We start from the raw sequence: 13,773 nt of genomic DNA on the forward strand, positions 1-13,773 counted from the left end.
AGCTCTGCAAGATTAATTGTTAGTCTGCTATGAATGCTGGTTCTCCATGCTGGAGCATGGGAGCTAGGGTCTCATACATAGGAGCTTGGGAGACTTCAGTTCGCACAACCAGGATATAATTTGTGGAAGGATTTACTAATAAAAAGAGAATATAACAATACTAAAATAGCAGACCTTGCTAAATGACAAATGGGGGGGAACGATGACATCTCTGAAAGATGTGAAGACCAAGCAGGACAATATTTGCAAGTATGTAACCCACACAAAATCAGAGATGAGAGGACTTTTTGAAAGACAGAGCTGGTCATGGGACATCAGAGGCAGTGTGACTTATGAGTCTTATCTGTTTACTTCATTTATGCAAAAAATGCACAATTGCTGGATTTTAAGGCTTTTTTTATGGTCAACTGTGATGTATATTATGAAAATATTCTAATTTCTGAAGGTATTGTCTAGAACAAGGGTATAATAAACCAGTGGGAGTAATGGGAGACACCAAGTCTGAATGTTGGGAGAAATGTGCTACTGGTATGTTCTTCCAAATGAAAAGGTGGGTGTCACAAAGAGTGGCTCAATAGGTGTCTCTAATTGCCTTGATTCTGAAAAGCACTTGATATGTTGCTTATAAAAATCATAGTTGATTCTAGAAGAGCAGGTGCTTACTTTTCTATGGCTAGCATCAGGAGGATGATCACCAAGACTGGGAGCCCCTTTTTTCCATGAAGCCTTTTGTATTGTCCTGCCACTTTAATTTCTTTGGGATATACTATGGGACCAAGTCCACACTCGGTATCCTCTTGTTTGAAAGAGGTTTGTCTTCTCTCACAGGTGCTCTGAACAAAGCCTCTAGAGAAGTGTTCAAGGCAACTCACAGGGGATTAGTCTCGGGCTGCCTGTGGGGCTGGGGAGGACATAGCAGAGGAGAGTTATCCATGTGAGTCTAGGGGCTAGCAAAATTGCACTTATACAGGGAGGAGTGAGTATTCTGGAAGCCCAGGACCGGTAGACACAAAGACTTTCAAAATGTCAATCATTGACTCAAATCCAACTCCTATCTTAAGCATCTCAAGGCAGTGACATTGTGCAGTAGCTCTTTGACCTGCGTGTGCTAGATGTCATTGCCTCTTTTTTGGAAGCAGCGCCATGCTATGTATTGACATTTACATAGTACAAAAACTGGAGCTGATAGGTTTCCCATGCAGAGCTGTTAAACCTCACTGAAAACCCTGCCATGTCCAAATGAAAGGTTTTTATGTGGGAATGAGCCACAGACTGAGGTCAGTACCTCTCAAGTTAGAATTGAAGCCTTAGCTTTTGTAACGAAGACAGGACCACTGTCTGTCTGTACAGCAGCTAGCACAATGGCACCTCAGTGTCAGCTGTCCCCTCTATGAACTACCATGGCACAAACAAGGTATTATACCTGTTCTGGGGACAACTAGAAGTCTGGTAATTTGGCAGTGTTCCTCAGTGCCAGCTGCCTTTATTAAATGATGCATGTGTATGAATACGTACAAGAAAATTGTAGTTGTGGTGGGAAAAAAAAAACCCTGTGTTTATTTTAGGAATGTCAGCAATGGGGATAAATCTGTGCCACTTCCCCCATTCATCATTTGACAGTTGGGAAGTAGTTTAAAGACTAGCAAGGAAGGAAAATATTTTCTGATTTCATAAACGATGACATAAATATAGAAGGGCAAAAGGTAGCTTTAAAAAAGGAGGTGAAAAAAGGTGGCAACAGGCTTTTGAGGGGATGAAACCCCCAAACACAATCCTGGAGGATGGTCACAAAATAGGAATGTTGACTTAATAGTCCACTATTCCTGTTTCTCTGTGTCAGCTGTATGTGTCTAGTTAACACCTAGTTAAGTGTAGCTGCTCTTTTGGGTCTCTGGGAGGCTGAAACACTCCAAGGATGTTTCCCTAGGAACAGTGGTGGAGATGAAATGGGTCCATATCAGTGTAATGGTTGCATGCTGCCTCATCTTCTGTAAAAGTCAAGCACAGCACATCAGACACTTTTAAAATAGAAACACAGCATGTAACCTTCTGAAACCTATGCCACTAGATTCTGTTGTGGGCAAGTAGCTTGTGAGACTCAGCTAAGAATGATGGGAATGTTTGTTATTCTGAATAAAAAGGTGCAAGGAATAATAAAGCTCATCTTGCAGTGATCATGTTATTCCAGAACTGTCTTTTATAAAGGTTTCTTTTGAAGTATTGCATTTTCCTTTGACTCATTTGGTTTTGGCCATTGCCAGAGACACATACTAAGCTGCATAGCTCAGAGGTCTGATCTAATAACTGCCAGGTATGCTCTATGCAACAGAACAAAAGTCGCTTTAGGAACAAGGTAGGTAGGGTTTCCTCTACATAGGAAACTCAGCAGCAGTGGGATTTATCTGACCTACAAAAGCTTGGTTTCACATCTCTCAACCCTTCTCAAGTGGCGACTACCAAGTTTGTTCAGTGTTAGAACATGTTTTGAGTAAGTGAGTATTTGGGTATACAGCAAATGGTTTGAAGTCCATTGGCTGACCGAGAGCAAATGCTCCTGAAAGTTCCTGATAGACAAAATATGCGAATTGTCGTTACTCTTGGAGCATTTAAAGGTGTTCAGTGGTACTCTAAGATTGTGTGCTGGTGGGGACAGCATAATGTTATTGTTAGCATTTCTTTGAAATCCTGTTTCTTTTATTTCTATTACATTCTTCAGAGGTGTCCTGTAGGACAGCAAGATGAGTCTGTTCTTTGGTGGCTTGTGTGCGTGCGCCTTCAAGGGGAAGTGCGGGTACATACATAGGACAGCTAAAGTTAACATGCCACTTCCATTTGTGGTTTCCTTGCAAGATGATAGTGCTGTTGACAGGATGTGTCTTTATTTCAGTGACCGGTTTTGGAGATTCAGTTGTCCACGTGATGTGGATGTGGTAGGCCATGATGGTTATAAGCGGTGTGTCTGGGGAGCTATGGGCAGTGTATGTTCGTTGTGTTTGGGAAAGAGTTGGTGGTGCAGTAAGGTGGAAATAGCGGTAGGCGGTGTGTCTTGTGTTGCTGCAAGTAAGAGGATAAGATGGGAGTTTGAGGTTGGGAGATGAGGATGTGTATACAGGGAGGTGCTAAGGACGGGCGTGTGGTTAGGTGGGGTGGATGACTGCAGGATATGAGAGGGAGAGGGTGGGGGAAGTGGCTCGGGCAGCAGCAGGGCAATGATCAGTGTTCACGATGAAGCCTTTTCTTTCTCCTTGCCCCCTAGATCTCCTACCCCCCAAGTGATGAGGACAGCGATGACTCTGAGGGAGAGAACCAGGAACTTGCTCAGATCGACAGAGGTAAAGGGACAAGATAGGAGGGTCCTGGGATGCTACAGCTGATGTCTGTTTTGCTTTTCACCTGTGCTCTTAGAAGTGCCTCCTACTCTGTCCCTGGTGTACCACAACCAGATGCATTAAGTCAGTCACCTTGAAGTCTTTGGGACCTCACAGGGAGAAGCTGGTGTTATCAGATGGTGCAGTTGCACTTTTCTTACCAGAGACAGATGTTGTTAACCATGTTAAGGCCCCAGTGCTGCACACACAGGGCAGAGAAGGTCTGCAATTGGGCCAGCAGCAGAGCTGGGACTAAGAATTTATCATCTATTCCATCCTTATGCACCTGCATCATCTTTGTTCTAGGTTTCTTCTTCCTTGTCATTTCCAGTTTTGATGTTCCTTTTCCTCATTCCCCTGGACTCACTTGTCTGATTAGCTCGCTCCCTTCCTCCTATACTGTGGGTATTGGGCAGCCCTGTTCTTGAATCTAGCTGAGGATCTTTTGTAGAGGAGACATGCTCTCCTATTGTTTTTGGACCTGGTATGAAGCAGCTTAGAGCTGTAGGTGAAATCTGTAGTAAATGCATCTCTTGAGCTATGGTAGGTCTCTGTCATTTGTGCATGCCCTGTGTTTTATCGTAATTTGGCCAAATTTGAGTGGATTCTTATGCAAATGCAGAAGAAGTTAAATTCCTGGCCCAAAGGATGTCCCGTCAAAATTCAAATCCCTGCTCCACATGCTTAACATGGAAAGAGCTCAGCAGAACTGGTAGAGTGTGCCCATCTTATGGCTGAAGGCAGGCTCTCTTATATGGCAAGGCCTGTAATAGAAAGAGGACTTTTACCTCTATTATTTGAGCCACGGATGTGCCGCTTAGAATAATGTAACTAACTTACTGCCTCTGCCCTGAGAACTAGTCACTAGAATTTAATGTTTCTAGCTAGAGGTAAGTGCCTAACAACACATTTGCAAGATCATGTCTTCTCCACCTTCAGGGCATGAGGTAGGTGTCAGGTCTGTGTTCTCACTCTGCAACTAGACTTCCAAGTGACAGTTTGCAAGGGATGTCTAGCAGTCTGGTTTAAACAAAGTTCTGGAAACTTCCAAAGGGAAGCATTCAGCTGGGCGTGTGTGTTTCTTCTGGGGGAAAAAATGGCAGAAAACAGCTCGGAGGTTTACTTGGGAGGAGGTAGAAAAAAAAACAAACAGGTCAGGAGAAAGCTGACCCAGTTTATTAGGGTGGGGGACACGGATCTGCTCTGCCACTCCTTTATCTTCTCCTCCCACCAGAGAGAAGAAGAAATTGTACCTTGACCCCTCTGGCCACCAACCAGCTCCAGAACCAAGAGAATCAATGCTGCAAGGTTCGGGCCCTCTTCCATGCCAGCCTTGACCGCCACAGCTCGGAAGAGGAGCTGGAGCGCATCAACCGAGAGTTCGCTGCTGAGAAGCGAAAGTGGTCCCAGGTCAGCAGGCTTGCCTGCTGCAGCGACAGCAACAACACCTCCTCCAGTGATGAAGAAGTGAAGAACTTGTGTGCGATGTCATTCCAGCCTGTGGCAGAGCAGGCCGATGGCGTGCATGCCAGCCCAAGTCCTGTGCTATTCAGTGCCTCCCCTCCCAAGAGACTCCAACCCCTGGTGCGGAGCCCAGCCTCCAGACCTTTAATCTTCACAAGTGTTGGGGCAGGCCTTGAGCAAGTCATGCCTTGTAAGAGACATCGGCAAGGATACGGGGATAAGGTCAGCAGGCCCAGCCTTGACCTGGAAAAAATGCAGCAGGTAAGGCAGAACTTCATATGGAGGAAAGCAGCATCATGTGAGAGAAGATGTTGTAAGCAAAGATGGAAAAGGGTTACTGAGGCAGGGTTCAGTAAATCTGTAGTGTTGCTTCTTGCAATCACATCTTCAGAGGCATAATTGGTACTTCTGCTGTCTGTCCAGGATAAACTAGGCCTAAGTGTAGATACCCACCTTGAGAGGTAGAGCTGCTGCTACTTGAGTGGCTCTTGCTACAGTTGGGCTGTTCTCTTGCTACCCCATTAGGAAGGCAGCACCCATACTGTCCAGTTCATTGATGACACAGGAATAAGATCACTAGACTTCATTTTTGTCATTACCTCTGCTGCCATGAGCTGACCCATAACATTTACTCAAAAATAGATTAATTGTTTAGAGGCATATAAAGAATACCTTTGTGATAAAAGTGGTTGTAGACTGGATGATGATAGGTATTTCCGTACTTGTTGACCTCCTTGGGCCCAGGTCTCTTTATGCCTCCTAGGAGTTTTACAGCAATGTAAAACAGTGCTTTTTACCATCTTAGTGCTTTACAAATACAAACTGTTCACAGTTTGCTTTAGATGCAGTTATTCTTGATTTTGGAGGACTTTTGTAGGGGCCTGGGATTGAGATGCATAAATGCTAGGAGTTTGCCTCATCTCTGCAGAGGGTGGGAAACAGGGCATGCTTGGTACTGGTAGGGTGGGCCACCCTGTGCACTGCCCATCTGGTGCCTCTCAGAAGGCATTGCTGTAGAGTTAGTATTTCAGGGTCCTCTTCATTATTTGTTTTTCTTCTTGCACTAGTGTAGTGTCAGTTTGAAAAAGTATCTGCAGACATCTGCTGACTCTGGTAAATTGCAGTAAGTTAAAGACAGTTATTTTCAGTTCTGAATTTCCTCTCATTAAGGAAGAATTTCACTGCCTTTGGTTGGTTGGATGTACTAGTTGTAACATCACTAATGCACCCACTAAAAGAAAGGACTATGTATTTTATCTTCCAAGATCTGTAAAAGTGAGACCCCTTCACTTGCCCATTACATCGCTGGCTGTTCTCAAGCCTGCTGGTAGCATACATCCCATGAATACATAATGCAGACTTGTGGTTTCACTACAGTTTTCCTCACCCCCTCTTTGCTCTTCTTGCCAAGTTTCTGCTCATAGAACATTCAAAAGGCCCAGTCTTGCATTTCACATCACTCAAATCTTCTGATACTGACAGTCTTTAATTAGTCTCACATCTTAATGAGAGGAGAAAAAAAGCTGGTAAGCCTGTGCCCAGCCTTCTTTTTTTTTTTGTTTTTTTTTTTTTTTTTTTTTTAGATTGCACATGAGTAAATGGAGAAATGTTCCTTTTGGCCTAGGTGCTTTCTCTGATTTGGATCCCAGGCGTAGTATCTACCTGCTCTGCCTTAAATTCCCTTCAGCATTGTGTTTGGGAGTGAGTTGGTGAAAATTAAGGGCTAATTTAAATAAGCTTTCCAAACTATTGTGATCTTTCTGGGAAACGCTGTGAAAACTATTTGCTTCCTAGTCCATCTGCTCTCTACACCTCTAGATTGAGGCAAAGACTATTGCAAAATTTGAAATCTGGGGTCGAGGTTAGGGTGTCCTTTTTTAAATAACACTTTTACTGTAGATGTCATTAACACTTCTAGCTTGTGGAATCCCCGTTCTAAAGAAAGGATATTCAGCTAGTGGTTTGATTTGAAATTGTATTTTTTTTTTTTTTTTGGTGGGGGAGGGAGGGCAGAGAAATATGCAAAGTAAGATGCAGCCTTATAAATGACCAAATACAATATTTTTACAGTTTTAATTGGTTAATTTTCAACCAGTAAAATGTTGAAGCTTTATGATGACTTCTTGCTTGATTTAGGAAGTCTTGTTCACTGCATGGCTTTGCTTGCTACTTGTACTTGTTTCTGCTACAAAAAAAAAATCATGATAGAAATAATGATAGTTTTGTAGACTCAGTCTGCTGACTTTTGGATTCCCGTCAGCTTAGCTAAAATCAGGGATCTCATTTCTTATGATAGTGATCTGAAATCTGGGTTTCATTTTGAGTTCTGCCACAAAATCCTTGTATGAAGCTGGGCAAGTCTTGTTCAGTAACTCCATTCCCCACCTGTAAAAAGGGACAAGGGTGTGTGTTTCTTGGTCTGTTTTCATTCTCCAACAAAAATGCCTCTTAATAACCACCTGGGCAGCACTTGGCATCATGTGTTTTTTAGTCAGGTAAACAATGCAAGTGAGGAATGATAATATTAAACTGGCTACTCTAAGGCTTCGTCTGGGCTCTGAATATCAAGCTATTCTTGCTTTGTGATTCTTATTGTTACTATCATGTGCTTGCCTGAGAATACAGCTGAAAAGCTTGATCAGATGGAAACTCTTTTGAGCAGCAGATGTGGTTTTCACCCTTGTCCCTGAGCCTTACTTCCCGTTCCTACAGCTCTGTGGAGCTGACAGATGACAGAGTCTCAGGCAAGATTAATTTGTGCCAGAAGCAAATGTGTTCTGATACAAGAAGACACTTCTGGGTGCACAATGCGGTATGGGTTAGTCAGGGGTGGATGAAGAGATGCTGAGTGCTTTGCCTTTGCATCAAATCTTGTTTACATTGGATGGTGATGGAAAATTGGTCCAGAGAGTTGTGGTGTGGAGCAGCTCTGTGTTGGGATGCTTAAGCTATTCTTAGGGTTGAACAGACAAGGCAGTTTTTTGCAGGAAGGCTGTGGATCAGTGGCATGTGGTGTACAAATGTCTTCCTGTGTTTCAGTGATTTGGTGCCTTTTGGTAAGGAAGGGGAGCAAATTTGGGACAGACAAGTGGTAAGCCTCAACCAGGTTGAAGGCAATCTGAGTACTTTTAAGGGATTTGGAAATTGCTGTGCCATGGCCTGTGGATAAATGGAAATCTCCATCATCTAGGCCTTTTGAGTTCAGTCTCTCTCAGCAGGAAGGGCTGCACAAGAGCAGGTTTAAAAAGTGCTGTTCTGTTTAGGTGTTGGGCCATGCCTTTCCGGCTTCATGGGGCAGTGTGATTCTGCCCTTTTGTGCCCCAGCCATGAATTTGGACAGTTGGTGGGTGTATTTCCCACCCTGGCTGGCTGGCGAGCTAGCCACCCAGCCTCTTGCCTGTTGAGGCTGAGAGAGGGCAATTCAATGCTAGCTTTTCACTCATCCAAAGGACTAGAAAATTAGCTCAGACTTCTTCCTTTCTTTCCTTTCTTTGGGCAGAAACACCCTGGCTCGTGCAAATACCCGCGTTGCTGCAGTGAATGCCCTCTCCCAGCCACTACTTGACTGTGGTCCTTGGACAGCAGCCTCATTACAGGCAGACCCTGCCACCGGACACTTGCTATTTAATGAAGGCTGTGCATGTCCTAGAAAGACTGTGGCTGCTGCCACCTTGTTAACCTCAGCAGATCTGGCTTTTTGGTAATGCTGAGAGCACAAGGTCAAGGAGAGCAGCAGGGACATCCTTTGATGGCTTGAGGTGAAGGCACCAGGGGATGCAAGGCTGGCTGAGGTGTAACAAAGTCCAGGGTATCACAAAGACTCCTTGGAACTGCTAAGCTTGTTCCCAGGGGATGAGACTAATTGGTGTTGGCAGGTTGTGTAAACAGACAGAGAGGAAGTAAAGGGTCCATGCTCCTGTGCTGTTTAGTGGGACTGGCTGGATCTCCTTTGAAACCTACTTTTGGCAGCTTGAGAAGTCAGTGTAGCATTTGCACGGAGAGAGAACTCTCTTGGAGGAGAGCAGCTTTGGGTTGGCATGATGAGGAATCCAAATTGTCCTCATTTATGTGTGGGTAGGTGGCTGGTAAGGAAAGCATTGTTTTAAAGGCAGAGAGTTTGGGTATGTGGGTATATTTCCAGTTACGCTACAGAGTCACTAGGTAGTTCTGGGCAAGTTGTGAAACCTTTCTGCTGTAGTTTGCCTGCGTGTATGAGTAGATAATATCAATACCGTTGTCTTATGGAGCCTTAATGCATTATTTAAAATCCTTTGAGATGCTAGGATGAAAAAGGCCAGCACAGAAGAGAAAAACACATCCTGTGCTAACATTTGGTTTCTCACTACAGACACTGCACCCCTTTGGTGGGTGAGCAGTTTCAGTGCACAACAGGCAAGTGGAACTTTGGCTTGGCTTGACACTGAAAATGGCCTGGCTACAGTGTGAACCTTGATCTGGGCTTAACTGTGTAATATCAAGCCCAACAATCTTCCTGCTGAATATTTGAATACTGGCATTTTGGTTGGACAATTTGGTAGGGCAGTTGGCACTGAAAGCTTTCTTTGGGCTGATACTGGTTGCAGAGAGGGTGCAGGACAGCACTTGCCACACATGATCAAGGACCAGTATGTGACCCCTGGTACACTGGAGTCTGAGCTTTGGGCTGCTAATGGCTTCAGGGTGAGATTTCTATATCCTTAGCACAGCTGGGCTTTGCCCTTGCCTGTCTCTCCAGGACTTGACAAATAGTTTCCAGATAGAGAATGTGTGAGCTCGTGAGTCCTTTTTGCCTCTTGGCCTCCCATTTGAATCCAGACCTTGTCAGTTTCTGAAAATTGTTATCATATGTTTGCCCATCATGAGCTTGCCTCTGTGCCGAGGGGGTGCCGGAAAACCCACCGCTGGTGCGGGTGGGAGTTTCATCATTATCTCTGCCCTGAGCCTCACTCTCCAGAGTGACTGAGCAGAGTTCAGGGGCCTGTGCTGAGGGTAACGGCTTACACCATTTTCTAAGGGGCCCGATGCCAGAACTTGTCTGTCCCAGGTATGAAAAGTTGGGCCATAGCAGTTCTTTGTCCCTAGGTGCAGCAGAGTGCTTATTGAAGCAATATAATAAGTAAACTGTTGCAGAAAGTGATTGCATCATTACAGAATGAGAAATCCTGCTTCTGGTAACCTCCTGCAATTTTGCTTTTATTTTTCACCCCCAGAAATATTTTACAGCAGCTGTTCATCCAGCACAGAAGCCCCTGTCTATCTCGCCCTTGTCTATCTCGCCCCTGCCAGCATTTGGCACTGAAGTAGCCAGCAAAACAAATGCCATGCCTGGCTTCTGTGAGGCAATCCTAGCATGAGAAAGTTTGGGGCTGAAAGTCATTGATTAGATTGTCTGATCTACTTGCCTGCGAGGATGTAGTTCTGTGGCAGGAGACTCTGGGACTCTAGACATATAGCACATGAATGGGAGATGGGGGTAGAGGTGTCTCATTCTTTGTGCCTTTGGAGGAACTGAGATGTTCTCTTCTGGTGTGATGTCTGTTAGAAAGACTCTTTGGCTCAGTGCCACCCAGCTGATGTCTGGCTTGCTGATTAAGGCATTTGTAGTCTGACGGTGGCAGAGAGGGAATGTGGGAAGGAAGGGTGCTGTCTGGGAGGTAGTAGAGATAGAGAGAGACTCAGTAGTGAGGGAAGGCATGAGGAACCCCACCCTGCCCCGAGAAGGCAATTACGACTCTGCCAGGCAGCAGATCTCTCCGTCTTTCTCTGTGTCCCCTAAGTGTTCCCTGGATGGTTATCTAATCCATGAAAAAACATGCTGTAATCGAAGTGCCTGTGTGCTGCCAGAGCTGGGTGAATCAGAGCATGAGAGAGCAGTAACCCTTGTAGAACTTGGCCTAACTGCTTCCTAGAAAGGGTAATGATTTCCTCTCCTTTCCTGAAGGAGGCAAATGAGTTGACTATGTCTTCACTTCGCTGACAGTAAGGCTTACCTGCTGTTAGCTTGTAAATGCCAAGGACAAAGCAAATAAGATAATCATAGAATGGTCAGAGTTGCAAGGGACCTTAGAGATCATCTAGTTCCAATCCCCTTGCCATGGCCAGAGACACCTCCCACTACACCAGGTTGCTCAAAGCCCCATCCAGCCTGGCCTTGAACACCTCCAGGGATGGGGCATCCACAACTTCCCTAGGCAACCTGTTCCAGTGTCTCACCACCTTCAGAGTAAAGAATTTGTTCCTAATATCTAATCCAAATCTACACTCTTCCAGCTTAAAACTGTTACCCCTTGTCTTATCGCTACACTCCCTGATAAAGAATCCCTCCCCATCTTTCCTGTATGCCACCTTAAAGTACCAGGAGGCTGCTATAAGGTCTGCCTGGAGCCTTCTTTTCTCCGCGCTGAACAATGCCAGCTATCTCAGCCTGTCTTTATACGAGAGGTGCTCCAGCCCTCTGATTATCTTTGTGGCTCTCCTCTGGACTTGCTCCAACAGGTCTATGTCCTCTATAAGTTTGGAGCCCCAGAGCTGGATGCAGTACTCCAGGTGGGGACTCATGGGAGTGGAGTAAAGGGGCAGAATGACCTCCCTTGACCTGCTGGCCATGCTTCTTTTGATGCAGCCCAGGATGCAGCTGGCTTTCTGGGCTGTGATCGCACATTGCTGGCTCATCTCAAACTTCTCACCAACCAACACTCCCAAGTCCTTCTCCTTAGGGCTGCTCTCAATCCATTCTCCGCCCAGCCTGTGTTAGTGTTTCTGATTGCCCTGACCCATGTGCAGGACCTTGTACTTGGCCTGGTTGAACTTCCTGGGGTTTGCACAGGCTCACCTCTCAAGTCTGTCCAGGTCCCTCTGGATGGCATCCCTTCCCTCCAGCAAGTCGACTGCACCACACAGCTTGGTGTTGTCAGCAAACTTGCTGAGGGTGCGCTCGATCCCACTGTCCCTATTGCTGACAAAGATGTTAAACAGCACCAGTCCCAGTACTGACCCCTGAGAAATGCTACTTGTCACTGGTCACCACTTGGACATCAAGCCGTTGACTGCAACTCTTTGAGTGCGACCATCCAGCCAGTTCCTTAACTACCATGTGGTCCATCCATCAAATCCATGTTTCTCCAGTTTAGAGACAAGGATGTCATGTGGGACCTATAGAAGCTTTTCTTGTTGCGCTTGATGTCCCTGGTGAGATTTAATTCTATCTGGACTTTAGCTTTCCTAACCTGATCCCTGACTGCTTGGACAATTTCTCTGTGTTCCTCCCAGGCTACCTGTCCTTGCTTCCACCCTCTGTAGGCTTCCTTTTTCTGTTTGAGTTTGTCCAGGAGCTCCTTGTTCATCCATGCAGGCCTCCTGATGTTTTTGCCCAACTTCCTCTTTGTTGGGATGCATCGCTACTGAGCTTGGAGGTGATCCTTGAATATTAACCAGCTTTCTTGGGCTCCTCTTCCCTCCAGGGCTGTATCCCACAGTACTCTACCAAGCAGATCCCTGAAGAGGCCAAAGTCTGCTTTCCTGAAGTCCAGGGTAGTAAGCTTGCTGTGTGTCCTCCTTGCTGCCCTAAGGATCTTGAACTCCACCATCTCATGGTCACTGCAGCCAAGACTGCCCTTGAGCTTCACAGTCCTCACCAGCCCCTCCTTGTTGGTGAGAACAAGGTCCAGCATAGCACCTCTCCTTGTTGTCTCCTCTGTCATTTGGAGAAAGAAGTTATCATCAATGCATTGCAGGAACCTCCTGGATTGCTTATGCCTTGCTATGTTGTCCCTCCAACAGATATCGGGGTGGTGCCCTATGAGGACTAGCGCTTGTGAATGTGAGGCTTCTCCTATCTGTCTATAGAGGGCCTCATCCACTTGGTCTTCCTGGTCAGGTGGCCTGTAGCAGGCCCCCACTGTAACATCACCTGTCCCTGCCCTCCCTTTAATCCTGACACATAAGCTCTTGGTCAGCTCCTCATCTACCCCCAGGCAAAGCTTCATGCATTCCAGCTGGTCATTGACATAGAGGGTGACACCCGCTCCTCTTCTTCCTGCTTGTCCTTCCTGAAGAGCCTAGTCCTACTATAGTCTTGTCCTATTCCTAAACTTTCAGCATCAATCAGCATGACAGAGGTGACAGCATACTCACAGAACAGCTGAAGTTGGAAATGACTTCTGGAAGTCATCTTGTCCAACCCCTCTGCTCAAGCAGAGTCACCTGGAATTGGTTGCCTAGGACCGTGTCCAGACAACTTTTGAATGCCTCCAAGGATGGAGACTCCACAACCTGCCTGGGCAACTTGTGCCAGTGTTCATTCACCCTCACAGTAAAAGTGCTTCCTGATGTGCAGAGGGAACATCCTCCTGTGTTTGTTTGTGCCCATTGCCCCTGGTCCTAGGCATGCTGCTGTTCAATGTAGTGTCCACCAGGACTCCCAGATCTTTTTTTCTGCAAAGCTGCTTTCCAGCTCAGTGGCCCCTAGCATGTGCTTGTGGTTGGGGTTGTTCCTTTCCAGCTGCAGGACTTTGCACTTCCTGTTTGTTGAACTTCATGTGGTTCCTGTCAGCTCGTTTCTCAAGCCTGTCGAGGTCTCTCTGGATAGCAGCACAACCTTCTGGTGTATCAGCTGCTCCTTCCAGATATGTGTAATCAGCAAACTTGCTGAGGGTACACTCTGCCCCATCATCCAGATAATTAATGAAGGTGTTGAACAGGACTGGATTCAATATTGACCCCTGGGGTACATCACTAATTGCTGGCCTCCAACTAGACTTTGTGCTGTTTATCACAACCCTCTGAGCTTGGCCGTTTACCCAGTTTTCAGTTCACCCCACTGTTTGGTCATCCAGCCTGTACCTCAGCAGCTTCTCTATGAGGATCTATGTTTTCTGTACATTGTGGAAATACAGAATTAATTCCTGTGCAAGTCCACTCCAATTCTGCCCTGCTGCATGAC

At 45.9% G+C, this 13,773-nt stretch overlaps 1 protein-coding gene across 1 annotated transcript in view; it reads left to right on the top strand.

Annotated features, from left to right (window-relative positions):
• Positions 1 to 13,773, top strand: part of LOC309670037 (uncharacterized protein) — a 62,828-nt gene that overhangs the window by 15,276 nt on the left and 33,779 nt on the right. Inside the window, exons 2-3 of the mRNA XM_082480842.1 lie at positions 3,257 to 3,332; positions 4,603 to 5,093. Of these exons, the coding sequence (XP_082336968.1) occupies positions 3,257 to 3,332; positions 4,603 to 5,093 (567 nt within the window). The remainder of the gene's footprint in view (positions 1 to 3,256; positions 3,333 to 4,602; positions 5,094 to 13,773) is intronic.

Source organism: Vanellus vanellus (assembly GCF_965231255.1).
Source record: "Vanellus vanellus genome assembly, chromosome: 3".
NCBI classification, from domain to species: Eukaryota; Metazoa; Chordata; class Aves; order Charadriiformes; family Charadriidae; genus Vanellus; species Vanellus vanellus.